This window comes from Macaca mulatta, chromosome 12 (genome assembly GCF_049350105.2).
Source record: "Macaca mulatta isolate MMU2019108-1 chromosome 12, T2T-MMU8v2.0, whole genome shotgun sequence".
In the NCBI taxonomy this organism is placed as follows: Eukaryota; Metazoa; Chordata; class Mammalia; order Primates; family Cercopithecidae; genus Macaca; species Macaca mulatta.
In genome coordinates this window covers 130005260-130024926 of record NC_133417.1, presented here as the reverse complement: position 1 = coordinate 130024926, position 19667 = coordinate 130005260, and the positions used below count along the sequence as shown (strand labels likewise).

Genomic DNA, 19667 nt, shown 5'->3' with positions numbered 1-19667 from the left:
CTCAATTAAAAATACAAAAATTAGCTGGGCGTGGTGGCACACATCTGTAGTCCCAGCTACTTGGGAGGCCGAAGCAGGAGAATCACTTGAATCCAGGAGGCAGAGGTTGCAGTGAGCCAAGATCACACCTCTGCACTCCAGCCTGGGCGACAGAGCAAGACTCTACCAAAAAAAAAAAAAAAAAGAAACCAGATATTCTTGGGTTCTTAACTCCAAACTTAATCTGGTATTCTGAGGCCACATGTATTCCACAGGAAAAATGCTTCTGTGTCTCTTCAAAGAGAAGGAATTATAAAGATTGCTTCACTTAGTTATCTTCAGATAATAGAATCTTCCCTTCCCTCTGCTTCCAACCAGACAAATAAATTAATAGAGGCTAAAACCTACTTGCTCTTGTGGAATAAAAATGATGATATGGTTGCTATTTTTAATCCTATAATGTCTTCCTTTCCAAGAATGTAAAAGATCTCTTAGTAAGGTAGATTGCATGATTAAGTTACATATAGCTAAGTTTCAGCAGGTCCCTGAAGTCATGTTGACGTAAAGTTATTTTTTAAATAGCAGTACTTGGGAGCATAACACATGTAATTTCTGTTACGACAACTATATAAAGTCTTGTGATTTTTCATCGAAGATTATGTGGGATGCACGTCAGCCCATTTAAATAGCTTTACATGCCGTACACATTTCCTATGTTAGTTTCAAAGACTTATAGAAGATCTTATTAAAAAGGATACTGACTGCTCTTTGCTGCAAAAAATTGCTCCATATTTCATGTTCTACCCCAAGCTACCACAAGAGGGCATGCTTCCCCCAAAATATATGCAAGTAGGTAGTACCATTGAGTTCTACAAATAGAGAAAACAGTATTTGCAAAATATTTCATGAGTTTCTTTGGCCTGGCTAGGAAATATTTACATTAATGTCTGATTATAAGATGATATTTTATTTTCTTCACTGTGTTTTCTCTGATTTTGAATGTTATAGGGTGTTAACCAATGGATTGGATGACAACCAAAAACTGTATATATTTTTTAAGTAAATGGCTTTTTGTTTTGCTTTTGATTTATGATTAGCATTCTCTAATAAAATTGGTGGTTCATTATGTTCCATAGGGCTTTTTTGAAGAAGAAGAAGGTAAAGAGTATATTTATAAAGAGCCTAAGCTGACAGGTCTGTCCGAGATTTCCCAAAGACTCCTCAAGCTCTATGCAGATAAATTTGGAGCAGACAATGTGAAGATAATCCAGGATTCCAACAAGGTAGAGGAAAATCAGTTTTCATGCAAGTGCTAACAATTGACTGAGTTTTTTATTCTTTAACCACATTAAGTTTTCATTTTCTGCCTGATGATGCAAAGTAAACTACTAAAACGATTTTAGATGTTTTGCTTGTTTGCCTATTGGTTGGTTAGTTGGTTAGTAATTTGAGGGAAGAAGAGTCAAAAACATTATATGTGTTTATTTGGGTAACTTTTAAAAAGATCTTAGTAAATTCTCTATGTCTCCATTGGTTATTTGCATTTGAATAGCAATCAAAGCCTTAAAGTAATTGGGCTCAGTGGTGGAACTGGAGAAAACAGCAAATTGAAAATATTTATTGTCAGGGAAGTCTTCCTAGGCGTATTAGTCAGGGTTCTCTAGAGGAACAGGACTAATAGATGTATATATGAAAGGGAGTTGATTAAGGAATATTGACTCACACGATCACAGGGTGAAGTCTCACAATAGGCCATCCGCAAGCGGAGGAGCAAGGAAACCAGTCTTGTGTCCCAAAGCATCAAAAGTAAGGAAGTTGACAGTGCAGCATTCAATCTGTGGCTGCAGGCCCGAGAGCCCCTGGCAGATCACTGGTGTAAGTCCAGGAGTCCAAAAGCTGAAGAACTTGGAGGAGTCTGATGTTAGAAGGCAGGAAGCATCCAGCACAGGAGAAAGATGGAGGTCAGAGACTTAGCCAGTCTAGTCCTTGCACATCCCTCTGCCTGCTTTTATCCTGGCTGTACTGGCAGCTGATTAGATGGTGCCCACCCAGATTGAGAGCAGGTCTGCCTCTCCCACCCAGTTCACTGACTCAAATGTTAATCTCCTTTAGCGACACCCTCAATGGACACACCCAGGAAAAATACTTTGCATCCTTCAATCCAATCAGGTTGACATTTAATATTAACCATCACAGTAGGCCACACCAATTTTGAAAGCTGTCCCCTATAATAGAGGCAGACTTGCCAGTTACATTACATTAACCTTTGAACATTCAGTTACCCTCCTCTTGGCTCCTGAAAGCAAATACTTACCTCTTCTCTTAGATTACTCAGCATCTTCTTATACACTCTTGTTCAGTTAGGCAACCTCTATCAAATGCCTACTGAATGCCAAGCCCAGAACTGGAGATGAGGCACACAGGGTCTCTTCCTTCTGGAGCTCACAGTTCACATGGGGCTAAGAAGAGAAGGACCTGTGCAAACAGCCAATTAAATAGATTACAATCAAGTATCACCAGAGAGTCAAAGTCCAAGTTGTACAAGGAAAGCTCAGGGCAGGGGACCTCTCTTAACAGCTCATTCTTGGTTGGGCAGCATTACATAGAAGGGATGATGTTTGAGTTAGTTTGCTGGAAGCAAAGGGCATGCTGAGAAGCCCAGCACATGCAATGATGGGGAGGAATGAAAGAGGGAGATATGTGTAGAGAATGGCAGGCCTTTGAAACACAGGTTGGATAGAAGAGTGTGGCAGAAGATGGAGCTGGAAAAGATGGTTTTTGCCCAATGGCATACAGTCCTATTGGGCTATACAAGTCTTTTCTTTTTTTTTTTTTTTTTTCTGTCCTCTTTTACAAACTCAAGTTTGGAGGCATCTGGGCATGAAATCCCTGAGTCTGGGCAGAAATTTTTGTGAGTGCATTCATCATTCTCCTTCTCAGCTTGATGGCTACAGTCACCTTCCCCAGAAAGGCAGGCAGCTGGAACTACTGTGTTACTGGCTCTCCAAAGTAGAAAGTATGCACAGAGTTCCTGGGGCAGCGTGGGGGATGAGAAAATGCCAAATTTGGTATCAGAACAACTTGAGTCTTCATTCTACCATCCCACCACCTATCAGCTGATAATCTTAGAGAAATTAGTTGGTCACTCTAAATCTCTATTTTTGATCTGTAAAATGGTTACAATTATACCCACCTTATAGTGTAATTAGTAGTAGCATTACAAATAAATTCAGGAGGTCCCTCAAATCTCTGGGACTGGATAGGCAGCGGATGGGTAGACAGATGGAGAAAACTGGAAGAATTTTTTAAATTCTTTGAGGTTTCATTAGAAAAGAAGCTGAGAACGCCATCTCTTCCAACTCCAAAGGAGAGCAAGTGTGATTTCCTGGATTTTCTTAGTACCCCCAGCCTGTCTTCCTTGCTATTTGTCAAACTCACTCCCCAAAGCAGAGTTGAATTTTTTAAAAATGCGTAGGATGACTTGTTACAGATTAGAGAAGGATCCTGACATTAAAACTACAAAATTTCGCAATCATGTAATAGGCTCCTCAGCTAATCTGCTAAATAAAACAAGGAACCTCCCTCCTTGCCACAAGCCCAAAGCCAGTGGCCCCAGTCTAGATACATGGGTAAAATCATAGAGGGACCAAAATATATTTTTTAAAAGTTTTCATTTGAAATACTGTCAAGAAGCTTGCATTCTAGGGCTGGGTGCAGTGGCCCATGGCTGTAATCCCAGCATTTTGGGAGGCCTAGACGACAGATCTCTCAACACCCTCTGTACTAAAAATACAAAAATTAGCTAGGTGTGTTGGCACATGCCTGTAATCTCAGCTACTAGAGAATCTGAGGCAGGAAAATCACTTGAACCCAGGAGGCGGAGGTTGCACTGAGCCGAGATCATGTCACTGCACTCCAGCCTAGGAGACTGAGCAAGACCCTGTCTCAAAAAATAATAACAATAATAATGAATAAAATTAAGAAATAAAAGAAGTTTGCATTCCAGACAAAGGTGATTGAACATTCATTACAGCGAAGAGAGAAAATAAAGGACTAAATAACATGCCACAACCAGGCACATCTGGAAGAGCCTCAGCTACTTGGTGAGCTGGCTCCAATCCCCCCTCTACAGACCAGGCTGCTCAGGTGCAGTCCAACCTTTATTCTCTCTGTGATCCTGCCTAGCTCTGATATGATGTGACTGCCTATTTTTCTCCAAGGGGAGAGGCACAGCCTCGTTGGTATGCAAGCTGAGGGAATGGGAGCTTCCTGCTTTCAGGAGCACTCCAGGGCACACCACTCACTTTGCCCATAATCTGTTAACACAGGTAAACCCCAAGGATTTGGACCCCAAATATGCCTACATCCAGGTGACCTATGTCACGCCATTCTTTGAGGAAAAGGAAGTCGAAGACCGGAAGACAGATTTCGAAATGCACCACAACATCAACCGCTTTGTCTTCGAGACGCCCTTCACGCTGTCGGGCAAGAAGCACGGTGGAGTGGCGGAGCAGTGCAAGCGACGGACAATCCTGACAAGTAGGTGCAGGCAGCCGGGCCACATGTGTGCACCTGTTCCAGCACAGGAACATAGGGCTGGATCAGTAGGAATCAAGAGTTATTTCAGTCCTGCAGAGAAGTACTCAAAATGTGCTAACTTGGAAACGTTTGCCAAGAAGAGATTTCCATCTCTTTATTCTCTATTAACAGAAGTCAACCAGAGGAGAAATTGTCAAAAGAGTTGCTTTGCATACCTGTTCCCTTTAGGTTGTAAGTGTGAAGGGTCATGGGGTCAGTGCCTTGGGAAAGGCACAAGGCACTCTGAACTTTCCTCTAAGTCTACCTTCAAGTGTTTCAGGGTTAGCAGCTCTCATCGTGTGCTTTGGGGCGACATTCTAAACCACCACTCTGGGATTCAGATTCTTCATCTGTAGAGCTAATGCAGATGTGGATCTCCAATATCCCTCCATGCGCTCTCTAGATCCATGCTATGAGCTAGTCATCCTTTCATTTCCTCAACACACATTTAATGAGGCCCTACTAGGGGCTGGGCACTGTTCTAGGTACTGGCAACGCAAATGAAACATGATTCTTGCCCTCAAGGTGCTCACAGTCTGGTGGGAGAAAGAACCAAGTAAGGCAAGAATTTCAGGTGAGCAGAGCATGAGAAATGAAACAAGAGCACCCGTGGGGGCTCCTAAGGCTGGCTGCAAGGTGAGCAAGGGCATTCTGGAGGAAATGGTCAGTAACCCGCTTTGAGAACTGGGCCATCTCGGATTAGGCTACAGCCTGTCCATAGCACTGACGTCTAAACTGTGACAAGCATCTGCCTTCAGCAAATGTATCCAGAACTTTTGAAATAAAAAAGCCACAACAAAGCTGTATCAATATATACTATTTGGCATATATTTAGGCATTCTGTATTGTGGGTTAGTATAGTTTTTATATGAATTACAAGTTGCTGTGGAAGCTTTAATCTTTTCAGTGTTTCAAAATTCTAAAGGCTAGCTGGGTGCGGTGGCTCACGCCTGTAATCCCAGCACATTGGGAGGCGAAGGTGGATGGATCATGAGGTCAAGAAATCAAGACCATCCTGGTCAACATGGTGAAACCCCATCTCTACTAAAAATACAAAAATTAGCTGGACATGGTGGTGTACACCTGTAGTCCTAGCTACTTGGGAGGCTGAGGCAGGAGAATCACTTGAACCCGGAAGGCAGAGATTGCAGTGAGCCAAGATCGTGCCACTGCACTCCAGCCTGGCGACACAGTGAGACTCCATCTCAAAAAAAAAGAAAAAAAAATCTAAAGGCCTAAAACAGCCCTGAGAATGAGGGCCTGTTAGCAGTGGAGGCAGAAGAGCACAACAGGTCAAAGGAGTTTGGGCAAAAGCTAAGAGGTATGAGAGAGGATGGCACCTAGCAGAAAAAGTAATTCCCACGCATGAAAAGCATGCAGAATGGAAGGTGCCATGTGCTGTGAAATGATAGGTGATTCTCTGGTCCTTCAGGGAAACCCTTGACTCTTCACTAATCCTCAACCTTGAAATCCCTTTTGTATGGCTTTTGTGCAGCGAGTCACCTGTTCCCCTACGTGAAGAAGAGAATACAAGTTGTTAGCCAATCGAGCACAGAACTGAATCCAATTGAAGTGGCAATTGACGAGATGTCCAAGAAGGTTTCTGAGCTTAATCAGCTTTGCACAATGGAAGAAGTGGACATGATCAGACTGCAGCTCAAACTGCAAGGAAGTGTCAGCGTGAAGGTGAGTAAGCATTGCCCAGGGCTGAGATGCACATGGCCAATGAAACTGGGTGGAAAATGCCCTGGGAACTTTGTTTACAAAGAATATAAGAAACATTTTTCTGTTTGTGAGAACACCTTTATCTGGGTCTTTAAAATTGCTTCGAGTTGTCAATGTGCATTAACGTTACTCGAAACCTGTAGATATCTCTTTCTTAGGTTTAGCTGAAATAAAATGTATTCTTCCTCCACTCTGCTATCCCATCTTCTATGGATAGCTGTGTCCTATATCTGTATACTAACAAATGAATTAACAAATGAAGAAACACCACATTCTTGTACACATTTGTCATTAAGGGCCTTAAAAAATCATTCCGAAACAAATCCAAAAAAGAATGATTACTAGTTCATAAAAGGTGCATACATGTTTATCTGTCTGGCAGAGCTGTGACAGGAAGCAGCTGGCATGCTCAGTGAGTGATTGAGGAGGATAGAGTAAATAAACTGTTCCCAAAAGTGTGTGCGGCATTTGGGAAAGCCAGAAAGGGCTGGCACAGGGACTGGCAGCACTCAGGCGGTGTGACCAGCCTAGACCTGAAGATGCAAGCAGAGGAGGGTTAGTGGAAGCAGACAGGGGAGCTGAGAGGTGCGTCTCATGACAGACAAGTAGACAGGAGGGGCTTCAGCTGGTGACAGGGAGGCTTCTGCAAGCAGGAAGCCTGGGGCCTAGTACTCTGACCAGAGCCAGGCAGGTGAGGTGAGTAAGGCACTCACCTCGGGCACAAAATTAAAGGAAGCCCCAAGTAACTCAGGAATAAGGCATGAATTTTTATTTATTGTATTAATAAATTGATCCTAAGTATTCATAAGGAACAAAGTATTAAATTTTAAAATAAAGGAAGATCAGTAGTAGCACCCTGCACAGCTGTATTGGAGCCTAAAAGCCAAAGAAGGCTGGACACAGTGGCTCATGCCTGTAATCCCAGCACTTTGGGAGGCTGAAGCGGATGGATCACTTGAGGTCAAGAGTTCGAGACCAGCCTCGCCAACATGGTGAAACCCCAGCTCTACTAAAAATACAAAAATTAGCCAAGCGTGGTGGCACACGCCTGTGATCCCAGCTACTTGGGAAGCTGAGGCAGGATAATTGCTTGAACCTGGGAGGTGGAGGTTGCAGTGAACTGAGATCGCACCATTGCACTCCAGCCTGGGTGACAGAGCAAGACTCCATCTCAAAAAATAAAAAAAAAGAAAGAAAGAAAAAGCCAAAGGAAAAATTAATGCTACTGATCCTGACACTGACCACACTCTTCCCTTCCCTACCTCCCTTGTCTGTGTCCCCCATGGGCCGAGAAGGCCAGAAAGCATGAGAGCCATGGTCCTGTCCCATGCAGGATGACTTCCCTAGGCACATAGCTGAGTGGAGGGAAGTGGAGATTGGATCTGAAGAAGCAAAAGATGGTACACCCAGTACCAGTGATTGCATCTGCCACACTGGCCATGCCTGCTGGTCACAGGCCCCTGAAGTCAGCTTCCTTCTTCTTTTACCTTTTTCCTTCCCAAGCCTGACAGCCACATTAAAAGCTTCTATGCACTAAAGGATTTGGACTCCTGCACAAGTGAGGCCATCCATGTGCATGAGCATGAACTGAACCCATTGTGCATTCATTCAGCAAATCTGATAAATGCCTCCTTGAGCCAGACCATGAAATGGAAGCCAGTGAAACAGTGATTCCGGGGCAGTGCCCACACCACCACCACTGTGGGTTATCCCTTCAAAGTAGTATGTGTTTATCTGAGTGTTAACAGAGAAAAACTAGCACTTCAAACATTTGATTTCACAAATGTTCAATTTAAATAAATATCCTGGAGTTACTAGAAGTGAGTCTAGTTTTAAAAGCTATTAAGAAAACGGCAGATTCGGTGGGTGGGTCATACCTGTAATCCCAGCACTTTGGGAGGCCGAGGCGGATGGATTGCTTGAGGCCAAGAGTTCGAGACTAGCCAGGACAATGTAGTGAGACCATCTCCATCTCTAGAAAAACTTTTTTTAAAAAATTAGCCAGGCATGGCAGCAAACACCTGTAGTCCCAGCTACTTGAGAGGCTGAGGCGAGAGGATTACTTGAGCCCAGTAGTTTGAAGCTGCAGTGATCATGCCACTGCACTCTAGCCTGGGCAACAGAGTGAGACCCTGTCTCCAACAAAGAAAACAATGAAGAAAAAAAAAACAGCAGTTCAGGTAATGTGCAGATATGGCAAAAAAAAAAAAATGGAAGGACTGGCAAAGGACTGAAGTTTAGGAAGTTTGTCAATGAAAGGTAGAGCTCAGACTCATGCTTTATTGACAAGTTGGAGGACGGCAACTAAGTCAGGTATACAAATGAGTGGACTAGAAGGCAGGGTGTGAGATCGGGGTACCACACCATTGGTGCACAGTTGCTACTCCTTCCATGCAGAAGGTAGCTCTTCCTCCACCAATTCTCTTCTCAACAGGTTAATGCCGGGCCAATGGCCTATGCACGAGCTTTTCTTGAAGAAACCAATGCAAAGAAGTACCCTGACAACCAAGTAAAGCTTTTGAAGGAGATCTTCAGGTAAGCTTCTCTTTGTTGGAATGTTCTTCCTTGAACTTCCTCAGACAGGGAGTCCTCAATCCCCCAAGAATCCATCACACCAAAACTCACTGAGGTGGCAGAGTCCATCAGCAGCCTGACTCTGAACTCAGTCACTGAACTCAATGCTACTTGCAAGGACTGGTTTTTAATTTGTTTAATGCTGTTGCTAAAGGCAATTTGCAGATGCATGTGGGCAGGCCCTTGACGTGAATGAGCGCCTCATCAAAGAGGACCAGCTGGAGTACCAGGAAGAACTGAGGTCCCACTACAAGGACATGCTCAGTGAACTCTCCACTATCATGAATGAGCAGGTAAGCGCTCCTTGGTGCACATGCGCGATCAGTGGACAGAAAATCCCTTTCACCCCCAATGCCAGAAGGACAGGAAAGAGGCCCTTTTCTTGCTGCAGAAATCACTGCATCAGCGCCATGTTGCTGATCTATTTTCTCTCCTGTGCACACCACCTCTTGCCCCAAAGCAGAGGTCAGGTTGGGGAAAAATCTATAGAAAAGGATTATGAGAATCCAGATACTTTCCACAGTCCACATGAACCCTTGGTTTTTCTAGACTATGTGAGTCCCATCAAATGCTGAGGAACACTGGGTGGCATTCCCATGAGGGTTTGCTGCCACCCTCCACCATCCCTGTTTGAGGACCGCACAACCCCAAGGCCGTGATGTGGAGTCCACAGTTGAGGGGGTCTCTGCACTATACTCAGGATGAACCCCAAGACTAGTCATGGCTGTTTGCTACCAATACTGCCTCTGTGGCGGCTGGGCCTCCTGCAGATGTGCAGAATTCAGATAAAACTCTACCACCCACTCCATAAGCAAGTCATCCGTGATGTCTCGGATGTGTACAGCATGTTCTGTAAGGCTGCACACAAAATGTGGGCATTCAGTCATCTCAGTACTTTTTGGGTGGCTAAAAATCAACTGGTTGAAAGCCAAATATTACTTCCTGGCCAAGTTCCTAGAATTCATAAATACCCCCACGCTCTACCTGCACATCTCAGCACCCGTGCCCCCCCCATACCCCCACGCTCCACCTGCACATCTCAGCACCCATGCCCCCCCCATCCCCCCACGCTCTACCTGCACATCTCAGCACCCGTGCCCCCCCATCCCCCCACGCTCTACCTGCACATCTCAGCATCTGTGCCCCCCCATCCCCCCACGCTCTACCTGCACATCTCAGCACCCGTGCCCCTCCATCCCCCCACGCTCTACCTGCACATCTCAGCACCCGTGCCCCCCCCATACCCCCACGCTCCACCTGCACATCTCAGCACCCGTGCCCCCCCATACCCCCACGCTCTACCTGCACATCTCAGCACCTGTGCCCCCCCATACCCCCACGCTCTACCTGCACATCTCAGCACCCGTGCCCCCGATACCCCCACACTCTACCTGCACATCTCAGCATCCGTGCTCCCCCATACCCAACACTCTACCTGCACATCTCAGCACCCGTGCTCCCCCCCATACCCCCAAGCTCTACCTGTACATCTCAGCACCCCTGCTCCCGCCCATACCCCCACACTCTACCTGCACATCTCAGCATCCGTGCTCCCCCCCCATACCCCCACACTCTACCTGCACATCTCAGCATCCGTGCTCCCCCATACCCAACACTCTACCTGCACATCTCAGCACCCGTGCTCCCCCCATACCCCCAAGCTCTACCTGTACATCTCAGCACCCCCGCTCCCGCCCATACCCCCACACTCTACCTGCACATCTCAGCATCCGTGCTCCCCCCCGATACCCCCACACTCTACCTGCACATCTCAGCACCCGTGCTCCCCGCCATACCCCCATGCTCTACCTGCACATCTCAGCACCCGTGCCCTCCCATACCCCCACGCTCTACCTGCACATCTCAGCACCCGTGCTCCCCCCATACCCCCACACTCTACCTGCACATCTCAGCACCCGTGCCCCCCATACCCCCACACTCTACCTGCACATCTCAGCACCCGTGCCCCCCATACCCCCACACTCTACCTGCACATCTCAGCACCCGTGCCCCCCATACCCCCACGCTCTACCTGTACATCTCAGCACCCGTGCCCCCCATACCCCCACGCTCTACCTGTACACCTCAGCACCCGTGCCCCCCATACCCCCACGCTCTACCTGCACATCTCAGCACCCCTGCTCCCCGCCATACCCCCACGCTCTACCTGCACATCTCAGCACCCCTGCTCCCCGCCATACCCCCACGCTCTACCTGCACATCTCAGCACCCGTGCTCCCCCCCATGCCCCCACACTCTACCTGTACATCTCAGCACCCGTGCCCCCCATGCCCCCACACTCTACCTGCACATCTCAGCACCCCTGCTCCCCGCCATACCCCCACGCTCTACCTGCACATCTCAGCACCCGTGCCCCCCATGCCCCCACACTCTACCTGCACATCTCAGCACCTGTGCTCCCCCCATACTCCCACGCTCTACCTGCACATCTCAGCACCCGTGCCCCCCATACCCCCACACTCTACCTGCACATCTCAACACCCGTGCCCCCCATACCCCCACGCTCTACCTGTACATCTCAGCACCTGTGCCCCCCATACCCCCACACTCTACCTGCACATCTCAGCACCCCTGCTCCCCGCCATACCCCCACGCTCTACCTGCACATCTCAGCACCCGTGCTCCCCCCCATGCCCCCACACTCTACCTGTACATCTCAGCACCCGTGCCCCCCATGCCCCCACGCTCTACCTGCACATCTCAGCACCCCTGCTCCCCGCCATACCCCCACGCTCTACCTGCACATCTCAGCACCCGTGCCCCCCATGCCCCCACACTCTACCTGCACATCTCAGCACCTGTGCACCCCCCATGCCCCCACGCTCTACCTGTACATCTCAGCACCCGTGCCCCCCATGCCCCCACACTCTACCTGCACATCTAAGCACCTGTGCTCCCCCATACCCCCACGCTCTACCTGTACATCTCAGCACCCATGCCCCCCATACCCCCACGCTCTACCTGCACATCTCAGCACCCGTGCTCCCCCCTATACCCCCACATTCTACCTGTACATCTCAGCACCTGTGCCTTCCCATACCCCCACCCTCTACCTGTACATCTCAGCACCCCTGCTCCCCCATACCCCCATGCTCTACCTGCACATCTAAGCACCCCTGCTCCCCCATACCGCCACGCTCTACCTGTACATCTCAGCACCCCTGCTCCCCCATACCCCCACACTCTACCTGCACATCTCAGCACCCGTGCCCCCCCATACCCCCACACTCTACCTGCACATCTCAGCACTCGTGCTCCCCGCCATACCCCCACGCTCTACCTGCACATCTCAGCACCCGTGCCCCCCCATGCCCCCACACTCTACCTGCACATCTCAGCACCCGTGCCCCCCCATGCCCCCACACTCTACCTGCACATCTCAGCACTCGTGCCCCCACATGCCCCCACACTCTACCTGCACATCTCAGCACCCGTGCCCCCCCATACCCCCACGCTCTACCTGCACATCTCAGCACCCCTGCTCCCCCCCATACCCCCATGCTCTACCTGTACATCTCAGCACCCGTGCCCCCCCATGCCCCCACGCTCTACCTGCTCTTCAGCACCCCTGCTCCCCACCATACCCCCACGCTCTACCTGCACATCTCAGCACGCGTGCCCCCCCCCATGCCCTCACATTCTACCTGCACATCTCATCACCTGTGCTCCTCTCCAGGACTTAGATGTGTTCTCTACAGAAAAACTGAGGGACAGAACTTGAATTAGCCTCCCAGTAGTGCTTCATACATGGTAGCCACCCACTGAATATGCATTTCCCTTGTTTTCCTTAAATGGCCTGGCATCAATACGATTCACAAACCATGAAGTGTGTTGTATGAATCTGTTTTTTCTAATTGCATTTCCCATCTAGCTTCTTTTCTTTTTTTCCATCTTCTTCCATCTTGATTTTTAACTCTCCATTGTAGCTAGAGAAAGAAATGGTTGACCGAGTTATATTGGAGAAAATGAATTGCCGTAGATAGGATTCCTCATGGAGGTAGTATTGGTTTGGGCTACTTGAGGGGTGATGGGAATTAAGTACTCAGGAGAGATGACTTGATAGAATGGGGAAAATCATAAATCTGGGAGTGAAATAAAAAGAACAAACGATGGATCTGAAAGTTTGGGAAGGTGGTGAAGGAATGCTTGTCTCCAACTGTCAATCACATCTGACCTAGAAACTTTGGACAAAAATGCTTTTTCTCTTTTTTCCTGGCAGCTCTGTCGAGGTCCGTGTTTATACAGCTTCTGTTCCTCTGTGTCTAGTATTTCCCTCAGTACTGTAAGCAAAAGTGGTATGTTTTTCTTTCTTTATGTCTACTCTGTCCTTTGTGGCCTTCTGGTGTACCCCTCTCTTCCTAGCCATTCAGTTTCTCTAGTCACCTCCGTAGTAGCTAGTACTCTCTAAGTTTTTATTTAATCAGAACAATTCCATTTCCGTTTCACGGTAGATCAACGGCGCGGGGAGGGGGGGGAAGCCTAGTGATTTAAACTGAAGTTAACAACGTAGCTTTTAAAATGAAAATGCATACTCCAACTTTTAAAATATATTTGAGCTGATTTGTTTCCAAAACAAAGATATGCTATACCCCAAAGTGCTAAAACAAAAATATAAAGACAAGGACCAGGTGCTTAAGGGGAGAGAAAAATCATTTCTTTTCCAGGAAACCTTTGCTAAAAGAAGCAAAACTTGACTCTATGCCTCGTGGAAACTGACACAAAGAAAAGAAACTGATGGATTGCACAGGCCTTGTTATAGAAATAGATCTGTAAAAAGATCTGTCCACAGGAAAGATACACCTCCTCCTGGTTCTGAACTTCAGTGGGGATTTGTCACCTAGGTCTCTATCTATCGGAATGCCTTCACATACCTATCTATTCATGCACATATTCTGAAAACAGGTACATATAAAATTACAATGAAGAAAAAAATTCTATTGAACACTTGAAAATAGAAACAGGCTGGGCACAGTGGCTCACGCCTATAATCCCAGCACTTTGGGAGGCCGAGGTGGCTGGATCACCTGAGGTCAGGAGTGCGAGACCAGCCTGACCAACATGGTGAAACCCCGTCACTACTAAAAATACAAAAAAGAAAAAAAATTAGTCGGGTGTGGTGGCACATGCCTGTAATCCCAGTTACTCAGGAGGCTGAGGCAGGAGAATCACTGAACTCAGGAGGCAGAGGTTGCAGTGAACCAAGATCATACTATTGCACTCCAGCCTGAGTGACAAGAGCAAAACTCTGTCTTAAAAAAAAAAAAAAAAAAAAGAAAAGAAAAAAGAAACGATTAGAATGGATAGCTAGACATCAAAATATAAAAAAGAAATAGAAAAATAGAATTAATTATGTGTAAGCAAACCCAGATTTGGCTGCTCTCTGCTCAAGAGCTGAACACTAGAAGTGAGAGTTGATGGGAGGAAAAGCAGGTTTATTCAAAGAGCCAGCAAACATGAAGATGGTGATCCAGCATCCTAACGTGGCATCTTAACTCAGTACACATTTTAGGCGCTTTTTAAGTTAAGGGCAAGGAGAAAAGAAAGTGGTTGAAATCAAGAAGTGTCTGATGACCACAGATATCTGGGCACCAGCAAGGGTCTGAGGAGGCTGGAAACTTCCTTGTCCTTGGTCAAGTCACAGTGCTCCTATAAATTTTTTAACAAAACATTGTCAGTTGTTTACGTACTTCTTTAAGTTAGTTTTAAAATCTACGTGAGGCCTGGCGCAGTGGCTCACACCTGTAATCCCAGCACTTTGGGAGGCTGAGATAGGCAGATTGCCTGAGGTCAGGAGTTCGAGACCAGCCTGGCCAACATGGTGAAACCCCGTCTCTACTAAAAATACAAAAATTAGCTGGGCGTAGTGGCAGGTGCCTGTAATTCCAGCTATTTGGGAGGCTGAGGCAGGAGAATCGCTTGAATCCAGGAGGCGGAGGTTGCAGTGAGCTGAGATCGTGCCACTGCACTCCAACCTGGGTGACAAAGGGAGACTCCGTCTAAAAAAAAACTACATGATTGCTGTTTTTTTCAGATTGTATCAGTGCTCCAAAATGATCCCAGCTTACATGCAGGAATAGGTAAAAGCCCCATGATTAAAACTAAAAAATGTAGTTATGTTCGTCCTTCTGCTGTTTCAGCTACATATGCAATTCACTCGAAAAGTGTCTAGAAAAGTATTAGCTTGGGGAGTATTTTGAATACATCTAGTTAATGAAGGAACCTTCAGTATAAGGAAAGAGACAAGACAAGATAAAGTGGATGCTAGTGTAAAATGGAGATGTTGAGATAAAGTAGTTTGAGTTGTCACTGACCAGCAGGCAATAATTTTTTTTTTTTTTTTTTTTTTTTTTTTTTTTTTTTTTTTTGAGACGGAGTCTCGCTCAGTCACCCAGGCTGGAGTGCAGTGGCACAATCTCGGCTCACTGCAAGCTCCGCCTCCCGAGTTCATGCCATTCTCCTGCCTCAGCCTCCCAAGTAGCTGAGACTACAGGTGCCCGCCACCTCACCCGGCTAATTTTTTTGTATTTTTAGTAGAGACGGGGTTTCACCATGTCAGCCAGGACGGACACAATCTGCTGACCTCGTGATCCACCCACCTCGGCCTCCCAAAGTGCTGGGATTACAGGCGTGAGCCACCGCGCATGGCAATAATTGCTTTTATAGGTGCCAAAATTCCATACTGTTTATAATAAAAAGCAAAAAAACATAAAAGGCTTCTTTGAGGCCAAAGGAATGCATATAAGCATTCAGATTAAGCATCAGTGTAAGATGCCCATTTGGAGTCTGTTTCAACATTCAGTAAGAATAACAGCATACTGAAGTCAACTGTGACGATGGGTATCCAATGTAAAATACAGAGAAAGGAACAGACCCAATCTGGTGTGATGCCAAGCATAGGTATACTGCACCTGGAGTCTACTCTTTGAACACATCATCAGTCGGATTATTTATTCAGAGCTTTGTGATATTGATCGTAAGGAGAATTTATTGGTAGTATAGGATGCTCTCAGCTGAGTGCTCTTTGGGGAACAGAAGTAGCTATTTTATCTTGGAAGAGTAGAGATGGTGGTCATGGCACAGTGGGACAATGTGTGAAGTTAGTGGAAAAATCTTCACAAATCTTTGTACAGAAATCTCTTCTGTACAAAGATATATTTTTAAAGTGTCTGGAGTTTCTGCTGTTATTGTGCTTACACATCCTTATTTGAATCAATCTGATAAAGTATTTTTTAGGCACACTAACATTATTTTCAAAATTAAAATCAGGTCAAGACTTTTATTTACTGTATTTCCTTTTATGCAAACATTTAAATGAGGTTTCTAATGTTTCCCCTTTTTTGGCACATGCTGACAATATAAATGATAACCTTTTAGAATAGAATAAAATCCTGGAATTACTCAGATATATTTTGTAAGTTTCATCCAACATTTATAAATTTATGTCAGATAGCGGAAGATGATGGTGAAACTATTTTTACTTTCACCAAAAGTTAAAGCCAGCACACCGTCTTGGGGAAAAATTCTTTAGATCTACTTTGATATGAGTCTTTTCATAATTTGCATAAATTGCCCTGTGGGGAATAAAAACCTGTATTCTGAGTTTTAATTTTGTGTTTGGGATATTAACATTAACCTCTGCATTATTTTATTTTGTTGTGTTGTTTTTTCCTGTTTTAAGATTACGGGCAGGGACGACCCATCAAAGCGCGGAGTGGACCAAACCTGCACTCGAGTAATTAGCAAAGCAACTCCGGCCCTACCCGCGGTCTCCATCTCATCTAGTGCTGAAGTCTGAGGGCTCTGCTGCATCAGACCCGCCTCTAAGAGAACTTTCTGAATTTGCAGCTAATCTCGGGGAAGACAGGTTTAATTTATTTGAAGTTTTCATGGTGTTAATATTTTTGTTTACCTCGCTAAGCTTCAGAATTTTGCCAATCTCTGAATTTGCACATTTTGTATAATTTTTTTTTTCTTTGAGCAGTGTTGATCAAGCCAAGGTGAGTATTTGCCATGAAATTCCAGTGAATGTGTAGCTCAAATGCAAACCCTAAGTTTGCTGTCAGTTATTGTATGGTCAGTACCCCAGTCCTAGTACACATATTTTAAAGGTTAAAGTGAATGTTTTTGTAACATTTAAGCATATTTCAGATGTAAATAAAAGATTGTAAAATATACGGTTTTTACCAAATTTAAAAGATCCTTTTTAGTTAATACTATGACAGTACTAAAAATATATGAATAACATTTCAGATACCATTATATTAAAATATTTGTGTATGTGTACAGAAGTGTTGATAAATACTAATCTTTAAAGTTTGTGGAGTTTCTTTATTTGTAATATATGTGCTCTTAAAAGCAATGGGATGTGAAATTATGAAAGTATTTTATTGTTCATAGAAATAAAAAATACGGTTACTTTGCATTTGGTTTCCTCTTGAAGACTGGGTGCGTTACTGAGAAAAACGGTTCATTGGATACCTACTGAATGCAAATCTACACTCAATACTTAGGATGCCTTGCCAAGAAGCCAAGAAAGGACTCACATCTCAGCTCAGAAGTTCCTCCAAAGATGAAATGGGTAGATCAGAGGTTTCCAAACATAAGAGAGACTTAGAATGACTTGGGGAAAATATAATGAATCCGAATCTTAAGGTTTGTGGAGGTTCTCAGAGGGATCACAAATGTTCCATTTCTCTGCTCTAACCTTGTGGTAGGATTGCACTTTCCTGCCTCTTTTGAAGGCAAGCATGATCATGTGACTTGCTATCACTATTGAAATGTAGGCAGAAGTAACGTGTTACTTTCAGGCAGAGGCTTCAAAGCCAGTAAGTAGTTCTTCCCAGTCGCTTCCCCTGATGTACTTACTGATGTACCTGAAGCCATGATTTACTTACCTTTGACGTACTGTGTCAGCCTCAATACCCAAGTAATCACAGTGAGCAAGACACACACACACACACACACACACACACACACACACACACTCTCTCTCTCTCTCTCTCTCTCTCTCTCTCTCTCTGCTAACCCTGTTGGTCATATAGTCTTGAGTGAGAAATACCATTTCGCTGTGTTACGATTCAAGATTGTTTGTTACCGCCATGTCATAAGCTTATCAGAGCTATGACTGATAGGTGCTGACCCAGGTTTGGGAACCACTGACATTTTCCACCCTCTGGCCCACTTCCCTTCCCTAGCGAATACTGCCTGCCATGGACCTGAACTGAGCTGCTTCTAGGTGTGCAGAAGGCAAGCTAGAGAATTTAATTTTCATATTCACCTTCAGCAGTCATTCCAAAGCCTCAGACTCAAAGAAGGAGACTTTAGCTGAGTTCATATTTCTGCTATGCAAGTCCATTGGCCATGTCAGTACTTGATGGTGAGGAGGGAGGTGAGAGGTTGGAATGCATATTTAAATGTTGAGTACACAGAAGTGATAGAAAGATATTTTGGGTGAGAACTCTGATGCCTCAAGACACTTTTTTTTAATTTTGTTTATTTATTTTTTTGAGACAGAGTCTTGCTCTGTGCCCAGGCTGGAGTGTGATGGCACGATCTCGGCTAACTGTAGCCTCTGCCTCCCAGGTTCAAGCGATTCTCCTGCCTCAGCCTCCCGAGTAGCTGGGATTACAGGCATGCACCACCATGCCTGGCTAATTTTTGTACTTATAGTAGAGACAGGGTTTCACCATATTGGCCAGGATGGTCTCAATCTCCTGACCTCGTGATCTGCCCGCCTCGGCCTCCCAAAGTGCTGGGATTACAGGCATGAGCCACCGCGCCAGGCCTCAAGACACATTTTAACTATTCTTTTCTTAAATAGATCTCACTTCTTTATTTAGAAAAGATTGCCCTGTGATGAGCTCTGGCCCAAAGCATTATTCCCAGCTTAATTCTGGCTCCAGTTCTCTTGGTTCCTGACTGTCTGGGTCAGCATCTCAGGTCTTTTAATTTCCCTGTATGTAGCTTTAGGCCACCTTAGATATCACTATTCCAGGCACCCAGGAGGACTCTGCCTCCGATATCATCTCCCACCTAATTCCCTCCTGTAGGCTCAAGTCCTCTCGCCCATGCCAATCCACCCATCTCCCATGCCCCCAGGACATAGCTGGCAATGGGTTGCCTCCAAATCTGAAAATAAATCTTCCCAAAAAATCTCCAAGGAAGTAATTGAAAATAATAGACCTTTGTGCCTGTGTCAGGTGCCAAATATTCTAATTTTTCCATCACAAACCACAGTATCTTTGAGAACGTCACTGTTTTGCCCCTGACACCGTTCACAGAACAAGAATTTTAAATACAACTGCTCTAAAGAGAATCACCTAAGACCACTCTGCCTTAACAGCATTGAAACTCACCCTGCACAATCCCAACACCTTTTACTTCTTCCTTTCTCTAGAGCAGATGCATCAGACTGGCTGCTTAGCGATGGAATCCAGTATGCATGTTTTATCTGCCAAACACGTAGTCTTAATTTTATTTCAGTTAGGTGTCAACATTTAAATATTAGGAGACTTTGTATAGATTTCCAGCTCCCTGGTATCTGTTGAATGGTCAGGCCATTTAGCAGTATCGGAATCGCACTCCCCCATCACAACAATAAGTGAAAATTGAGACACTGTTGCCCCACTTGTGTTTTCCGGCTTGCAGCAATATGCACCAAGCCCTAATCGACTTATACCAGGCAGCCCCTCTTATTTATATTTCCTGGCTAGATCCCATAGGCATGTCTAGACCCCAGTTCAAACAAACTATTATTATCTATCTCACTGTAGTAATCACTCATGGACAGA

The 19667-nt window shown here is 45.5% G+C and overlaps 1 protein-coding gene and 1 long non-coding RNA gene across 8 annotated transcripts in view; one reads left to right on the top strand and one right to left on the bottom strand.

The window, feature by feature from the left end:
- Window positions 1-17299, top strand: part of DOCK10 (dedicator of cytokinesis 10) — a 288958-nt gene extending 271659 nt beyond the window's left edge. For all 7 annotated transcript variants that reach the window (XM_077956660.1, XM_015111181.3, XM_077956661.1 and 4 more), the window contains 6 exons: window positions 1116-1262; window positions 4308-4518; window positions 6053-6243; window positions 8717-8817; window positions 9011-9149; window positions 16556-17299. In XM_077956660.1, coding sequence (XP_077812786.1) covers window positions 1116-1262; window positions 4308-4518; window positions 6053-6243; window positions 8717-8817; window positions 9011-9149; window positions 16556-16672 — 906 coding nt within the window. In that variant the 3' untranslated portion in view covers window positions 16673-17299. The remainder of the gene's footprint in view (window positions 1-1115; window positions 1263-4307; window positions 4519-6052; window positions 6244-8716; window positions 8818-9010; window positions 9150-16555) is intronic.
- LOC114671433 (uncharacterized) overlaps window positions 1703-19667 on the bottom strand; it is a 32514-nt gene continuing 14549 nt past the window's right edge. Inside the window, exons 2-3 of the long non-coding RNA XR_003721445.2 lie at window positions 2294-2454; window positions 1703-1894 (exon numbers count right to left, since the gene is read on the bottom strand). This is a non-coding gene — a long non-coding RNA (uncharacterized LOC114671433). The remainder of the gene's footprint in view (window positions 1895-2293; window positions 2455-19667) is intronic.